Here is a 17,907-nt window from a genome sequence, read left to right on the forward strand (position 1 = left end):
CAAAAAAATAGAATCAGAGACTGGGTGGCAGGGTGAGCAGAGAACATCCTTTAATCTGTGGAACCTTGCTTTGAATCCAGCCCGCAATGTTGGGACAACATCTCTTCTTTCTGAGCGTTGTTAGGGGTCCGGGTGGGTGTGCCAACATAACCTTCCTGCCTTGATGTCGTTTCAACTATTTGCAACCAGTTTGCTATGGTGAACGCAGCAAACGCTCACTGGGTTTCTCTATTATAAAATGCAGCTCCCAATGTCGAACTGAGCCAGGGAATAGCTCTGATGCACCCCCCCCCACACAGTTGAAAAGCTTGTCGAAACTCCCCATGTGGCCACTCGCGACTTGGGCAAGGGACGGAAGGGCGTTGGCCATCTTTGTTAGTCGTAATGAGTCAGTACCTGGAGATGGGGAGGTCAGGGGGAGGAGAGGGGAGGGGAGAGGAGGGAGGAAAGGGGAGGGGAGGGGCGGGAGGGGAGGGGAGAGGAGGGAGGAAAGGGGAGGGGAGGGGCGAGAGGGAGAAAGAAGGAAAGGGGAGAGGAGGGGGGAGAAAGAAGGAAAGGGGAGGGGAGAAGGAAGGAAAGGGGAGAGGAGGGGGGAGAAAGAAGGAAAAGGGAGGGGTGAAGGAAGGAAAGGGGCGAGGGGAGGGGAGGAGAGGGGAGGGGTGGTGAGGGAGAGGAGGGGAGGGGGAAGGGAAGAGGAACGATCTGGCTAAATAAAAGTTCTTCATACCAATCAAACACAATATGAAAAAAAAGATTTCCTACAACTAAAGCAGAACATTCTGGAAGCACTCAGCAGATCAGGCAGCATCTACAAAACTGTGGACAGAGGAAAGAAGGATTAACGTTTCAGGTCGATGATCTGAACCTGTTTCCAGGACCTGCTACATTCTGCTTTCCATGATTGTCTACAAAATAGATTAAAACAATGAAGTATTTATTATCTGTCGCTACATACACAACCACAATCAGCCAGAAGGGCCAACTACCAGCTGGGAGAGCTGCAGGATTTTGCCCGTAAATGAAGTACTTCCATGTTCCAGGGGGTACGGAATCCATCAGCGTTACTTTGCTGTTGCTGCCAAGATTCCACAAAGAGCAAATGGAGATGAAAGGAGATCAATTATTTTGCACTTAAGCTTTGGCAGTGGCATGGCTCGAGTATGTGTTGTGCTGTCGGGCAAACTACAAACCCTTCAGCATCTGTCCTTCGCTCCCACTACCACCCCCTCCCATCTCAATAATTTCGATATTGTTGGCTGAACACATACCCAAAGCACTCTGGGTGAAGCCATATGGGTGAGAGTAGCCCAAACAGACAACTCAACTCAACCTCACCCCTGTGCATTCTGGGAGCTTGCTGCGAGGAAATTGGTTGCTGCCTTACCCACATTACAAAGGGCCACTACAGCGAAAGTACTTCAATGGCTGTAAAGCACCTCGAGATGTTGTGAGGCGCGCTATATAAATGTTGGGCTCTCTTTTTCGCTCCTTGCACCCCTTCGTGCAATTGATTTTCCCTGAAACCGTGACTAGTATCATCTTTGTAACTATGAAATATAAATACCAGAGCCACAATTCGACCCCCCCCCCCCCACAATCAACTACTGGCACCAGGTCCCACCGCACACACCCCCCCCCAAGTGAGCGACACCCTGCTATGCGGTCTCCAATGGTCCCACCCCGTTCAGGTCCCGCCCCTTGGCAGTGCCAACCTGGCACTGTAAGGTTGACACAGTGACAGGGCACTTCCCCGTCATGTCCTTGGCTACTCGGGGCTACTATGGCCTCCAAGAACCCCCTGCGTGGCCATTCCATCTGGTCTCCATCCATTTGTGGAGACCAGAGACGCATCACGCCACTGCGTGGGAACATAACGCCTAACCTTCCGGGAACGCGCAAAGCCGGTTTTGAATATGCAAATCCATTTAAATGAACGGTAATCAGATTCACACCCTCGCGGGACGTGATCCTGCGTATGTCAGCTGGGACAACCCGGTAACATTGCGAACTGTTTGGCGCCCAGCGCAAATCCCGTTTCAGATCTCTCCCGGAATTTTCCCAGCATAGCAGGATTTGCACAGGGTGCAACACAGCTGAACACGGAATCATAAAAATTGGTGACCGCTTTTCTATGTCCAAGATGAAACATTCTTAAATTGATTATACAAGTATTTCTCTCACTGAGTCATCAAACAATCATTGTTGACAATTTCTTATTGTGTTGCCAAGGAATGTGTACATTCATATTGCCGCTTTTACACTCCCATTCACATACAGATAACAATTATTTTGAGCTCAAAGAATTTTGATCTTATAAATGATTACATTTTCAATTGAAATACCCAACAGGGAATATTGTAGCTACAGGTCTGAGATTGGGTACTTGGTTGCAAGTGACTCATTTCCTGGAGCCAAAATTAATCTACCGGTCTTGTGGCCCAGTGGGTAGCATTCCTGCCTCTAAGCCAGAAGCTCCGGGTTCAAGTCCCACCCCAGGACTAGATGGCCGAGGAAAACTCTGCCAAAGAGGTTGAGTGCGTCAACCTGCAAATCTTTCCAACACACCGGTGTCTGGCGGTATGAGCGGGAGAGATTCCTGGGCCACACATGCTTACTGTGGAGTTATGCCCCTCGACCTTTAGGACCCTGGCTAGTGATCTGTTTCGAGAATTATTAGTTATGAAGATAGACAAAATTCTGCCTAGGCGCTGGAAGAGAATTGGAATTGGCACCCCATCTATCTTCATTCCAGTGTGTACCATCCACAAGATGCACTGCAGCAACTCACCAAGGTTTCTTTGACAGCATCTCCCAATTGCCTGATCTCTCCCACCTAGAAGAACAAGGGCAACAGATGCATGGGGACACCATCGTTTCCAGGTATCCCTCCAAGTCACCCTCAGTTTTAACTTGGAACTATATTGTTCCAAAAAGAGTCAAAACCCTGGAACGCCCTCCATAACAACACTGTGGGTGTAGCTACACCACTCAACTAGCAGCGGTACAGAGAGATGGTGTACCACAACCTTCTCAAGGGCCATTCAGGATGGACAATAACAGCTGGTCTTGTCGGAAATCCCACATCCCATGTGTGAGTAAGGAAAAAAAATTAAATCCAATTGTGTTGCCACCTTTATCTGTGTTTCTGCACATCCCAGTGTTCCTCTTCCTCATTGAGAAACATACAATTTATAACACCATAAGATACAGAGCAGAATTAGGCCATTCGGCCCATTATCTCTGTTCCGCCATTCAATCAAGTACAGACCCAGAGTCCTCAACCGCTCCTCCTATGACAAGCTCTTCATTCCAGGGATCATTCCTGTGGCCCATGACTGCTCACAATATTCCATATAGGGTCTGACCAGAGCTTTATACAGCCCCTGCTATTGTAGTCTAGCCCTCTCGAGATGAATGCTAACATTGAATTTGCCTTCCTAACTGCCAACTGAACCTGCACATTAACCTTCAGAGAATCATGAACAAGGACTCCCAAGTCCCTTTGTGCTTCTGATTTCTGAAGCCCTTCCATTTAGAAAATAATCTATGCCTCTATTCTTCCTACCAAAGTGCATAACCTCACACTTTTCCACATTGTATTCCATCTGCCACTTCTTCGCCCACTCTCCTAGCCTGTCCAAGTCCTTCTGCAGCCTCCCTGCTTCCTCAATACTACCTGTCCCTTTATGGATCGTTGTATCATCTGCAAACTTAGCAACTTCGGTGGGTTCCTTAGTTTTACTTCCAAAATAGTATTTGAAGCTAATCTTTTTTTTATAGATTTAAAGTAGCAGCACGGTGGCACAGTGGTTAGCACAGCTGCCTCACGGCACCGAGGTCCCAGGTTCGATCCCGGCTCTGGGTCACTGTCCGTGTGGAGTTTGCACATTCTCCCAGTGTCTGCGTAGGTTTCACCTCCACAACCCAAAGATGTACAGGGTCGGTGGATTGGCCGCGCTAAATTGCCCCTTAATTGGAAAAAATGAACTGGGTACACTAAATTTAAAAATAAATAAATTTAGAGTACCCAATTATTTTTTTCAAGACACGGGGAGAATGTGCAAACTCTACACGGACAGTGACCCAGGGCTGGGATTCGAACCCAGGTCCTCAGCGCCGCAGTCCCAGTGCTAACCACTGTGCCACGTGCCACCCCGAAGCTAACCTTCTTTACTATCCATCTATTTTATGTCCTTTTGCAATCTCTCAGAATTTGCCATTGTCCGCAATTTGATATCATCAGGAAATTCCAACATTATTCCTACAAATTCAAGGTATTTATATTTTTATTTAGTTAATAAGAGTGACCTCAGTACAAAATACCCTGTAGGACACATCTCGCCACATCTTTCCAGTCAGGTAACCTCCTTGTATCCTCATCTTTCCTTTCTGCCTTATAACCATACTCCTTTTGGTTCTCTGTATTCCCATAACTTTGCCATAGGTTTCTATGTTTTTGTTTAAAAATCCACATAAACCAGATGCACCACAATTCCTTAATCTAACCTCTCTAGTATTTCTTCAAATAAGTCAGTTGATTACGTGTGACCTGCTATTGAGACATCGGTATTAAACGACCCTGACTGTTTATTTAATGGTTAGTGATTTCATCCTATATTATGAACTCTATATTATGAACTCTCATAACCAACATTGGATGTCAGACGAATTGATCTAAAAATTGCTTTTATCCTTGTCTCCTTTTCATTTTTAAGAAGATAGGGCAGACACTTTCATTACCCTCCAGTTACAAGCATAATTTGCCTGGCCACAGAACTTTGCAACATCACGCTCAGACCTGTAGCTATTTCTTTCCCAACTCTCAGCAGTATCCCCAGTCGCAAACAATCACATCCAAGGTGATCTTAAATTTTGAGTAACTGTTTTCATATCAATTCCCCTTGAATTATTTATTTATTTATTTTAAATTTAGAGTACCCAATTCATTTTTTTCCAATTAAGGGGCAATTTAGCGTGGCCAATCCACCTACCCTGCACATCTTTGGGTTGTGGGGGCAAAACCCACGCAAACACGGGGAGAATGTGCAAACTCCACACGGACAGTGACCCAGAGCCGGGATCGAACCTGGGACCTTGGCGCCGTGAGGCAGCAGGGCTAACCCACTGCTCCACCGTGCTGCCCCAATTCCCCTTGAATTATAACCTTCGCTAGCTGTTCGATACCCACCCTCTGCTGGTTCTGTAATACCAGTACTGGCCCCTCTTTGCAAGCAGAGATATATTATTTACCTTTTCTGCCATTTCCTCATGCACCACTACAAACTGATTAGCTTAATCTCTCAGCAGCCTATTATCCCTATTAGTCATCAATACACTTCCTTTTTTGCCTTACTGGGATATATTTAATTTGTCCTCTTTCAGTCTCCTGTTGAAACATTTCCTGTTAAATACAGTTATCTTAGGGCAGCACAGTGGTGCAGTGGTAGAACTGCAGTCTCACGGCACCAAGATCCCAGGTTCGATCCCGGCTCTGGGTCACTGTCCGTGTGGAGTTTACACATTCTGCCCGTGTTTGCATAGGGTTTCGCCCCCACAACCCAAAGATGTGCAGGCTAGGTAGCTTGAACACGCTAAATTGCCCCCTTAATTGGAAAAATGAATTGGGTACTCTAAATTTATTTTTTAAAATACAGTTATCTTTGCCAATTTTTTCATTCCCTTTAATCAAGGCAAGGTTTCTTTTTATCTTGGTATAACTTGTTCCCCCCCTCCCAGTCAAATACATATGCCTGTCACTTTTCTTGCTCTTTACTTTTCTTACATTGAACTTAATTATATTGTGGTCACTGTTCCCCAAATGTTCCCCTAACTTGATGTGGCCTGCTTGCTCCATTTCATTACACAGGAACAGATCAAATAGTGCTTCCTTCTTTGTTGGAATGGTAACTTGGAACACCGTCTGGAATACTGTTGAAAAACCTTTCTTCCCTTTTACATCAAACATTTTCCGAGCCTATTTTTTAGATAATTTAAATCTCCTACGATTGTAAATCCATTATTAATACTTGCTCCTTAACTAGAGGCTAACGATAATGGGGAGGTGCAGGTGGGGGTGGTCTGGGAGGCGCTGAAGGCAGTGGTCAGGGGAGAGCTAATCTCCACTAGGGCCCACGAGGAGAGGAGAGAGAGGGAGAGATTGGTGGGGGAGATTTTAAGGGTGGATAGGAGGTATGCAGAGGTCCCCGAGGAGGGACTACTCAAGGAGCGGCGAAGCCTCCAGGCCGAGTTCGACCTGTTGACCACCAAGAAGGCAGAGGTGCAGTGGAGGAAAGCGCAAGGGGCGGTGTATGAGTACGGGGAGAAGGCTAGCCGGATGTTGGCACACCAGCTTCGGAAGCGGGAGGCAGCAAGGGAGATTGGGGGAGTTAGGGATAAAGGGGGGAACATGGTGCGGAGTGCGGTGGGAATAAATGGGGTATTTAGAGACTTTTATGAGGGGCTGTATAGGTCTGAGCCCCCGACGGAGATGGGGGGGATGCATCGATTTTTGGATCGACTGAGGTTCCCGAGGGTAGAGGAGGGGCAGGTGGCTGGGCTTGGGGCACCAGTAGGGCTGGAGGAGCTGACTAAGGGGCTGGGGAGTATGCAGGCGGGAAAGGCACCGGGGCCAGATGGGTTCCCGGTGGAATTTTACCGGAAGTATATGGACCTGCTGGGCCCTCCACTAGTGAGGACTTTCAATGAGGCGAGGGAGGGGTGGGCCTATCCCCGACGATGTCCAGGGCGCTGATCTCGCTGATCTTGAAGCGGGACAAGGACCCATTACAGTGTGGGTCGTATAGGCCAATCTATCTCCTCAACGCGGACACGAAGCTGTTAGCGAAGGTGTTGGCTACCAGAATTGAGGACTGTGTCCTGGGGGTGATTCACGAGGACCAGACGGGTTTTGTTAAGGGAAGGCAGCTGAATACCAATGTGCGGAGGCTCCTTAACGTAATCATGATGCCTGCAGTGGAGGGGGAAGCGGAGATAGTGGCGGCGATGGACACGGGAGAAGGCCTTCGATAGGGTGGAGTGGGGGTACCTATGGGAAGTGTTGAGGAGGTTCGGGTTCGGGGAGGGGTTCATTAGTTGGGTTAGGCTACTTTATGAAGCCCCGGTGGCGAGAGTGGCCACGAATCGGAGGAGGTCGGAATACTTTCGGCTGTACCGGGGGACGAGGCAGGGGTGCCCCCTATCTCCCTTGCTATTTGCATTGGCAATTGAGCCTTTGGCTATGGCTTTAAGGGAGTCCAGGAACTGGAGGGGGCTGATCCGGGGACACACACCGGGCATCGTTGTATACCGATGACCTGTTACTGTATGTGGCGGACCCAGTGGGGGGAATGCCGGAGGTGATGCGGATCCTCAGGGAGTTTGGGGACTTTTCCGGGTATAAGCTCAATGTGGGGAAGAGTGAGCACTTTGTGATACACCCAGGGGACAGGGGAAGGGGGATAGATGAGCTTCCACTGAAGAGGGCGGAAAGGAGTTTTCGGTACCTGGGGATCTAGGTGGCCAGGAGCTGGGGGGCCCTACACAAGCTCAACTTGACGCGACTGGTGGAGCAGATGGAGGAGGAGTTTAAAAGGTGGGATATGCTGCCACTCTCCCTGGCGGGTAGGGTGCAGTCAGTGAAAATGATGGTGCTCCCGAGGTTCCTTTTTGTATTCCAGTGCCTCCCCATCCTGATCCCTAAGGCCTTTTTTAAGCGGGTCAGCAGGAGCATCACGGGATTTGTGTGGGCGAAAACGACCCGAGGGTGAGAAGGGTGTTTCTGGAGCTGAGTAGGGACAGAGGAGGGTTAGCGTTACCTAATCTGTGAGGGTATTACTGGGCTGCCAATTTGGCGATGATACGCAAGTGGGTAATGGAGGGGGAGGGGTGGCGTGGAAGAGGCTGGAGATGGCGTCCTGTGTGGGCATGAGTCTGGGAGCGCTGGTAACAGCATCGCTGCCGCTCCCGCCGACTAGGTACACCACGAGTCCGGTGGTGGCGGCGACTTTGAAAATTTGGGGGCAGTGGAGGTGCCACAGGAGTGAGGTAGAGGCTTCGGTTTGGTCCCCGATCCGGGAGAACCATCGGTTCGTCCCGGGGAGAATGGATGGAGGGTTCCTGAGCTGGCACAGGGCAGGAATTAGAAGGATGGGGGACCTGTTTATAGATGGGACGTTTGCGAGCCTTGGGGCGCTGGAGGAAAAACTTGGGCTTCCCCCCGGAAATGCCTTCAGGTACACGCAGGTAAGGGCGTTTGTAAGATGGCAGGTGAGGGAGTTCCCGCTGCTTCCAGCAAGTAGGATCCAGGATAGGGTGCTCTCGGGGTTGTGGGTTGGAGAGGGCAGGGTCTCGGCGATCTACCAGGTGTTGCAGGAGGAGGAGGAGACCTCGGTGGAGGAGCTAAAGGGTAAATGGGACGAGGAGCTTGGGGAGGAGATGACGAGGGTACATGGGCGGACGCCCTGGGTAGGGTTAATTCTTCCTCCTCTTGCGCCAGGCTTAGCCTGATACAATTTAAGGTTCTTCACAGAGCGCCTATGATAGGGGCGAGGCTGAGCAGGTTCTTTGGGGTGGAAGACAGGTGTGGGAGGTGCTCGGGGAGTCCAGCAAATCACGCCCATATGTTCTGGGCGTGCCCGGCGCTGGATGGGTTCTGGAGGGGCATTGCGAGGATGGTGTCTAAGGTGGTGAACACCCAGGTTAAGCCGAGCTGGGGGTTAGCACTATTTGGGGTATCGGACGAGCCGGGAGTGCAGGAGGCGAAAGAGGCCGGTATTCTGGCCTTTGCGTCCCTGGTAGCCCGGCGGAGGATTCTGCTACAGTGGAAGGATGCGAGGCCCCCAAGTGTGGAAGCCTGGATCAGCGACATGGCAGGGTTCATTAAATTGGAGAAGGTAAAATTTGCCTTGAGAGGGTCTGTGCAGGGGTTTTTCAGGTGGTGGCAAACGTTCCTAGACTTTCTAGGGGAGCGTTAGGAGGTGGTCAGCAGCAGCAGCAACCCGGGGGGAGTGTGGGGGGGGGGGGGGGGGGTGTACTTTGTGTTTATGTAGTTGCAAATTTATTTATGCATTTTTTGTTTTTCTTTTTTTCTGTAAGGGGGAGGGGTTTGTTGAAAATGTAAAAATTTGAATAAAAATATATATTTTTAAAAATGAATACTTGCTCCTTCTTTCTTATCCCCGCTGAAAGTTTTATATCTAGGTATATTTAGTTGCCAATCGTGACTTGGCTGCAGTCGCATTTCAGTTATTAGTTTACGTCATGTATGCCTATTTTAATCAATGCCGGTCTCTCAATTTTAGACTTGGCCAGTACAGTCAGTGACATATACAGGGGCAACTTGTCCATCCCTGGGAACAGTTGCTTCTATGTTACCAAGTTATCCTAGCCAATCAGAAGGTAGGGAGTCTGCCACCAAATCATAACTTGCGATACGCGAGGAAAAAAGATAGAAGAAATGCAACTATATTTCCTGTGTTCGGTTAAGTGTTCTGTATTCAAGATTAAAGATGGATGGCACAGCACATTCAAGCGTCAACAGTGAGTGTCACGCAGCATTGAGAATGTAGACTTGATCCCCTATTCTGTTTAGCTGCCAATCTCAGTCACGTCAGTGTGATGAAGAAAGAGACAAATGGCTAAAGCTACGGCCTCTACAACGATATTACAATGGTCATAAGTATGCTTTCATTGTATGTGATTTCCATTTCATTATTTTCTATTTGATTTGGTAAATGTGCACCAAACCATAAAAGTGTGTTTAGTCACAGTGTATGAACACATTGATGTTTTAATATGCCATCGTTTCCTGCCATACACATATCCCAGACCGTGCCAGCACAAACAAGGAGAATTATGTTTTGCTCAGTGTGCACAGGAAGAAGCTTCGGGGCAGTGTCAGTGAATCTCTTCTACAGTGTTACAACTGATGATTGCTATTCGTGGATAGAAAGCTCACTGTTTGTACTGATAAAAGTTAGCACTAAGTCAATGTCCCATTCCCAGCTTGTGGCGATTTAACTGATTTCAGCAAGTTAATTTTGCTTGCTATGGCGAAACAGAGCCACAATAGTGGGCGGGGGAGCTCAACGCAATTGGTCCTTCAGGCTCAGAGTTATTGGCTGGGATTCCCCTTGCGAGTCCGCGTTGCGAGGACGGAGGATTTGGCCGTGCCGTTTGCTGGTGACGGGATTCTCTACTCCTGCTGCTTGTCATTTCCCATTGAAACCACTTCACCCCACAGGGAAACCTATGGGCGGGGCTGGGCTGCTGGCTGAATTCCACCGATAACCTTTTGCCTTTTTTGTAAATGTGATGGCAAAGATTACAAGCATTTTGGTTTTCTATCAAATGGATGCCTTTGTTTAACTTTCAAGTGGAAGATAGAAATTACAGTTACAGTGCAGAAGGAGGCCATTCGGCCCGTCAAGTCTGCACCGGCTCTTGGAAAGAGCACCCTACTCAAGCCCACACCTCCACCCTATCCCCATATCCCCATAACCCAGTAACCTCACCCAACACTAAGGGCAAATTTGGACACTATGGGCAATTTATCATGGCCAATCCACCTAACCTGCACATCTTTGGACTGTGGGAGGAAATCGCAGCACCCGGAGGAAACCCACGCACACAAGGGGAGGACGTGCAGACTCCGCACAGACAGCGACCCAAGATGAATATATAAACCTTCGCAAGACATTCCTTTTTTTTTACAATAGCAAATTTCCTGTCGTACAGTTCAGGGAGCATGTAGTCAAGGTCAAGATATATTAGCAATGGAGCAGCACGGTGGCGCAGTGAATAGCCCACTGCCTCACGGCACCGAGGTCCCAGGTTCGATCCCAGCTCTGAGGTGACTTAATTGAGGCATACAAGATGATCAGAGGATTGGATAGGGTGGACAGTGAGAGCCTTTTTCCTCGGATGGTGATGTCTAGCATGAGGGGACATAGCTTTAAATTGAGGGGAGATAGATATAGGACAGATGTCAGAGGTAGGTTCTTTACTCAGAGAGTAGTAAGGGCGTGGAATGCCCTGCCTGCAACAGTAGTGGACTCGCCAACACTAAGGACATTCAAATGGTCATTGGATAGACATATGGATGATAAGGGAATAGTGTAGATGGGCTTTAGAGTGGTTTCACAGGTCGGCGCAACATCGAGGGCCGAAGGGCCTGTTCTGCGCTGTAATGTTCTATGTTCTGGGTCACTGTCTGTGTGGAGTTTGCCATCCTCCCAGTGTTTGCGTGGGTTTCGCCCCCACAACCCAAAGATGTGCAGGTTAGGTGGATTGACCATGCGAAAAAAATTGGCCCTTAATTGGAAAAAAAAATGAATTGGGTACTCTAAATTTATTTTAAAATATAAATAAAAAAGATATATTAACCCTGTACTATGTTGACACAGGTGGTGCCATAGCTCAGGGGTCAGAGCAATGGTCCAGGGGACATGAGTTCAAATCTCACAGCAGCCTGTTCACATCCTGCTGGTGGGGGACATGGTGAGCCAAAGTGTCCTTTTCCCTCTGCTGTAAACTTGCTCTGATTCTCAGTTCCTCTAAAACAACAAAGCAGTGGGTAACTGACTAGTTAAGAGGCTGAAAACTTCCTGATTTAAACAGTTTTAATTCCTGGAGATCTTATGTTTGTTTATGCTTTTCTTTGAAGTGTGACAAAGAAGGTTGTTTTTGTTGGGGAAGGGTGTTAAGGAACAAAGAGAGGCGTGGGGGGTGGGGGGGGGGGGGGGGGTGGGGGGGTTAAGATACAGATCAGCCATGATCGAACTGAATGGAGAAACAGATTTAAGGAGCTGAATGATGGACTACTGTACTTATTTTTCAAACAAAAAGAAATAGGCTATACATGTACAAACAGCGTTCATAGAGGCTGGTAGTTAAATTATGCCTACATAGTTTATTGACTGCAATTTTCTGACCAATTAAATCTCATTACAGCTTTTCTACATTTGCCATGCAATATAAAGAAATTTCAGACTCGCATCCATAGAATCCCTACAGTGCAGAAGGAGGCTATTTGGCTCGTGGAGTGTGCATCAACCCGCCAAATGAGCACCCTACCTGCCAATCCAGCTAACCCGCACATCTTTGAATTGTGGGAGGAAACCGGAGCACCCGGCGGAAACCCACTCAGACACGGGGAGAAAGAGCAAACTCCACACAGTCACCCAAAGCCGCAATCAAACCCGGGTCCCTGGCACTGAGGCAGCAGTGCTAACCACTGTGCCACCTCTTACAGCGATAGTTTGAATTTCCTGTCTGTTTTTATTAACCTGGACATCTCCCTGAACAATTACTGACTTGGTTGCAAGTTCATGCTGCAAGCAACAGTATTTTTTTTTTAAAGTTAGATTATCCAATTCTTTCTTTTTCCAATTAAGGGGCAATTTAGAGTGACCAATCCACCTACCCAGCACATCTTCTTGGGTCCTGGGGGTGAGACCCATGCACACACGGGGAGAATGTGCAAACTCCACACGGGCAGCGACCCGGGGCCAGGATCGAACCCGGGTCCCCCGTGCCGTGAGGCAGCAGTGCCAGCCAGTGCGCCACTGCACCTGCAAAGATTAGGAATAGCAATTGACAGAAATGTGGGGGGAGATTCTCCGACCCCCCGCCGGGTCGGAGAATCGCCGGGGGCTGGCGTGATTCCCGCCCCCGCCGGTTGCCGAACTCTCCGGCACCGGAGATTCGGCGGGGGCGGGAATCGCGCCGCGCCGGTTGGCGGGCCCCCCCCCCCGCGATTCTCCGGCCCGAATGGGCCGAAGTCCCGCTGCTAGAATGCCTGTCCCGCCGGCGTGGATTAAACCACCTCTCTTACCTGCAGGACAACGCGGCGCGGGCGGGCTCCGGGGTCCTGGGGGGGGGGGGGCGCGGGGCGATCTGGCCCCGGGGGGGGGGGGGTGCCCCCACAGTGGCCTGGCCCGCGATCGGGGCCCACCGATCCGCGGGCGGGCCTGTGCCGTGGGGGCACTCTTTTCCTTCCGCCTTCGCCACGGACTCCACCATGGCGGAGGCGGAAGAGACTCCCTCCTCAGCGCATGCGCGGGGATGCCGTGAGCGGCCGCTAACGCTCCCGCGCATGCGCCGCCCGGCAACGTCATTTCCGCGCCAGCTGGCGGGGCTGAAATCAGTCTGGCGCGGGCCTAGCCCCTCAAGGTTAGGGCTCGGCCCCCCAAGATGCGGAGGATTCCGCACCTTTGGAGCGGCGCGATGCCGGACTGATTTGCGCCGTTTTTGGAGCCGGTCGGCGGACATCGCGCCGATACCGGAGAATTTTGCCCCACGTGAAGTAGGACATTGGAACCAGCCAAAGCATCATTACTGAGTGTGGTGAAGCCCTCTTCCGTCCTGCAAATTAGATTTCTTCCTGGGCACAGATGACTTACAAAATCCATTGCAACAGTTTGCAATTCCAAGATTGCAAAAGGTTAAGGGATAAGGAAAACCTGTTTTCCCAGTCATTTATCCCACTCAGCAATCCTGTGACTATTAATTTCCACCTTTTCAAACCAGCTAAATGTTGAAGTTAGATTTATAGCACAATAGAATTATAAGCAGCCTGATAGCTTCATAAATTTGTTGAACATTGACCTCACTTACATCTTAACTGAGAAAAGCAGAAACGGTGAGTGCAGCTAATAGTTATGCTGGTTATAGTAGTGAGGGGTCAAGAGGTAGAGAGCGGGGTGAGAGTTGATTCAGTCCAAGGTGCTGAGTTAACAAGTGTCAGACAGTAAGAAACAGGGGCAGGTTTCAAAGTCTTATCACTGAGTTAGAGAGCAAGAAATCATCCAGCTCTCCAGTTTCTGTTTTCTATTTGGGATGATCTCTGGAAGCGTGCCTATGAAAATAGGAACAGGAGTAGGCCATTCAGCCCCTTAACCTGCTCTGCCATTCACTGAACATAGAACATACAGTGCAGAAGAAGGCCATTCGGCCCATCGAGTCTGCACCCACTTAAGCCCTCACTTCCACCCTATCCCCGTAACCCAATAACCCCGCCGAACCTTTTTAGACACCACGGGAAATTTAGCATGGCCAATCCATGCACATCTTTGGACTGTGGGAGGAAACCGGAGCACCCGGAGGAAACCCACGCAGACACGGGGCGAAGGTGCAGACTCTGCACAGACAGTGACTCAGCGGGGAATCGAACCTGAGACCTTGGTGCTGTGAAGCCACAGTGCTAGCCACTTGTGCTACCGTGCTGCCCATGACTGAGGTCATGGTTGATCTGTTCCTTAACTCCCAACTACCTGCCTTTGCTCAACATCCATTTATATCCTTGTACAGATATTTGTGATATGTCCTGGTCCCATATTGGATAAAAAACCGGTCAAGTCTCCCTGTCTAGACTTGTGCATGAGATACTGCAATTGAACAGCGATAACAGAGCGGCAAAGGTATGCCTAAAAAGGAGTTAACACCTTAATACTTACAGAACATGGGGCAGGCAGGGACAGACATGGTAAAAGGTCAACAGAAGGAAGGGGGGGAAAGAAACATTGACGATTAGCTTGTTGATTGATTTGCAGCAATGATCAATTAATCCACACCCTCATTTAATCTTATCAAGGGTGCGATGCTGTGGAATTTAACCTTTAATGACCGTGGGTGGCGTTTGAGATCCAAAGTAGGATTTGATTCCCAACCAAGGTAACTTCCACTGCAGGGAATGAACGCAACGTTCTATGTGGAATTCACTTTTATCTCAAGGAGCATTTGATCTTATCCGAGCACACCTCAAAGAGTAAGCGCTGGGACCCTAGAAACCCAAACAACCTACCTGGTTCCAGCCAGCAGGAGAATCTTTGCATTTTCAAGGCCTTTAGTCAACAACTCTTTGACAACTTCTTGTATTATCAGCGCTCCCATGAAAGCGTATTCACCTTCAACAAGACAATATGCAAAGACCAGTGAGTGGGACAGGTAAAATCTTACTTTTTAGTTCATCTCTTCTCCCTCTACTGAAGGTACTGGCTACCAACGGCCAAAGTGGCTATTCTTCCTACTTGTCGCTTCACGGTGACTGCTGGTAGCTATTTGACCTAGGGAGGCATCAAAACTTGGCACAGCACTCACAGGCACACACTTTCCAAGAGGGGCAACTTTATCCACTGCAGCAGAGCTAGCTGAAGGAAATTTTGACGTGGATTCTTTTAAAGTTTGAAGGGTTTTGAATTGAGAAAGACTATTCAAAATTGAAGAAAAATGAGGAGAGAAGCCAGGAGAAATATTGGACGGGATTCTTTGTCCCGCCAGCCCCGCTTTCCGGTACGCCCCCGCCGGCAGCGGGATTCTCCGTTCCTGCAGCCGGCCAATGGGGTTTGCCATCGTGGCCACCCCACTGGGTCGGGAAACGCGTAGGCCTGGGAACGCTGCCGGCGAAGCAGAGGATCTCGCCGACAGAGAATCCCGTGAATTATTTACAAAGAGAGTCATCGCTTTTCCGCAGGGAGTTGCTGAGACAGAGGCCATCGCACCTTTTAAGGAAAAAGGGGATAAATGTTTGAAGCAGTGGAAGATTATAGGGGAAAGGAGAGAGAGAACAGGGCAGTGGGATTAATCTTAGAGCTGGTACAGATCTGATCGGCTCATTAAACACCAGTTTCGCCAAGAGCATCATGTGTTGTCCAGAATGTAATGGTAACTTGGTGACTTGCTGGAACACTCCAGAGTGCAATGAAGAGTCAGCCAGGTTGGTGTGGGACTAGAGTGACTGGGATAAGAACAGCAGATTTGTTTTAAGTGACACTGGGGGACGGCACGTGGCGCAGTGGTTAGCACTGGGACTGCGGCAGTGAGGACCCGGGTTCGAATCCCGGCCCTGGGTCACTGTCCGTGTGGAGTTTGCACATTCTCCCCGTGTCTGCGTGGGTCTCACCCCCACAACCCAAAGATGTGCAGGGTAGGTGGATTGGCCACGCTAAATTGCCCCTTAATTGGGAAAAAAAAAAATTGGGTACCCTAAATTTATTTTTTAAAACGTGACACTGGGGTTCAGTTGGATTTTTTTTACAATTTTTGTGCTCACTTCTGCTGGTCACAGCCTCTTTTTATTTAAATGGTTGAATGGTCTACTTCTATCTAGACAATTGTTTGGTTCCATGAGCTAAATTCACAAAACCTCCTGCACCTCATTAGAATGATCATTCCTCATGTGTAACCCTTCACGGTCACTGCTGGCAAGCAATTGGACCTCAGGAGACATTATTAGGCACAAACATTCCACTAGTGGTCACTGGACCACAGTCCAGGAGTGGGGAGCCTCAGTTCAAAGGCGCTATGGTGAATTGTAGCGACCCGGTCACTGCCCTGGACATATTCGGTCAATCGCCAGACATGGGGCCTTCAGATTGTGTGCGGTTCAGCATCATTCTGGGTAGCGGACTTTTAAAAAATATATATTTTAGAGTACCCAATTATTATTTTTTTCCCCAATTGAGGGGGCAATTTAGCATGGCCAATCCACCTACCCTGCACATCTTTGGATTGTGGGGGTGAGACCCACGCAGACACGGGGAGAATGTGCAAACTCCACACGGACAGTGACCCAGGGCCGGGATCGAATCCGGGTCCTCAGCCCGGTGAGGCAGGTGTGCTAACCACTGCACCACCCTGCGGCCCCCTGGGTAGCGGACTTACACAATTGCGCAACTCCAGCCTACTTCCCCAGGGACAAATTCTGCGTACTGCGGCATAAAATGATCAAACGAAAGCTTACTTTTCTCAGACTTCAGGGATGCTCCACTCCAAACGTCACTTGAGCAATAAGGGATGAAACTGAAATGAAAAACAGAAGTGCAATTTATGAATGCGCCTGACATCAAGCGGAAATATTATTTTCCATGCGTCCCAGAATTTATGAGCGGGGAAGATGAAGAGCGCACTCACTTGCTCGTGATACCCCTGCAAAGCCTAACCCAGATTTCAGCAGAGTGACTGTGGGGCAGGAGGGGTTGTTGAGAAATAGGCCTCTGGCCCTTCATTAAAGGGAGGGAAGGAAAGCTGAACCATTCTGATACTTGCTCCCGTTCACTTCTAAATGTATCAAAAGCAGGACTGACTGAGGTCAGGGAGCAGGTCACTGTTGCCGTCTACCCTGGAGGGTGCGTGGTGCAAAATATTGAATGACAGTGACAGAAAAATAGCACCCAAATCAAGGGAAATGACAGATGGGATTATCTCCCAACCTGTACTTATGCTATTTATATATATTGTGTGGCTTTCTGAATACACAGGAGTTGTTGGGATGACCACATGGCATGCATTGGGTGTGTTTCCTACCTTTTAGCAGATCGCTCTGGTCAGAAGAACAAAATATAACTTAATTGTTTTTATCCCATCCTTAAAGTTACAAAGCCAATGTGCAGAGTGGACAGGGCCAATCCTTAATCCATCTCATTGCCCACTCCAAAAAAAACAATTCAAATTCAACCAAATTCATGGTCTCCACAAGAGAGAGAGACACATACAAGACAAGAAGACATCGCACCTCATCTTGGGCTTGGCCTGACACTTGAACTTAGTCAAAAAGCCCAGAAACGATGAACTAAATATAACTGAACTCCAATGCAGGGGGTCTCAACATCGGCAATGTCTGCACAAGGTTACAAAGCAATTCCCATTTGGTTCACTGGATGGGAACAGTGAAGTCAGCCCGGATTTAAGCAGCTGTTTTGCTTGCCCAGGTTTAACAGGATTATGTTGTTCAATACTTTTCCTCCTGTTTTTGTTCTTTTATCTCCTTGTTACCCTGGCATGCAAATTCCTACTGGGATATTGCATCATTTCTTGAGGGCCTCACCCCAGATAACCATTTTTCTTGTGTGTCTAACCAGTGAGTTTTAATGGGCTAACTAGCGATGGTGGTGATGGAGTGTTACAGTTCAC

At 48.9% G+C, this 17,907-nt stretch overlaps 1 protein-coding gene across 1 annotated transcript in view; it reads right to left on the bottom strand.

Annotated features, from left to right (window-relative positions):
* The window catches only part of notum1a (notum, palmitoleoyl-protein carboxylesterase a), a 53,658-nt gene that overhangs the window by 20,188 nt on the left and 15,563 nt on the right, over positions 1-17,907 (bottom strand). Inside the window, exons 5-6 of the mRNA XM_072483641.1 lie at positions 16,739-16,797; positions 14,801-14,903 (exon numbers count right to left, since the gene is read on the bottom strand). Of these exons, the coding sequence (XP_072339742.1) occupies positions 14,801-14,903; positions 16,739-16,797 (162 nt within the window). The remainder of the gene's footprint in view (positions 1-14,800; positions 14,904-16,738; positions 16,798-17,907) is intronic.

This window comes from Scyliorhinus torazame, chromosome 18, assembly GCF_047496885.1.
Source record: "Scyliorhinus torazame isolate Kashiwa2021f chromosome 18, sScyTor2.1, whole genome shotgun sequence".
Lineage (NCBI taxonomy): Eukaryota > Metazoa > Chordata > Chondrichthyes > Carcharhiniformes > Scyliorhinidae > Scyliorhinus > Scyliorhinus torazame.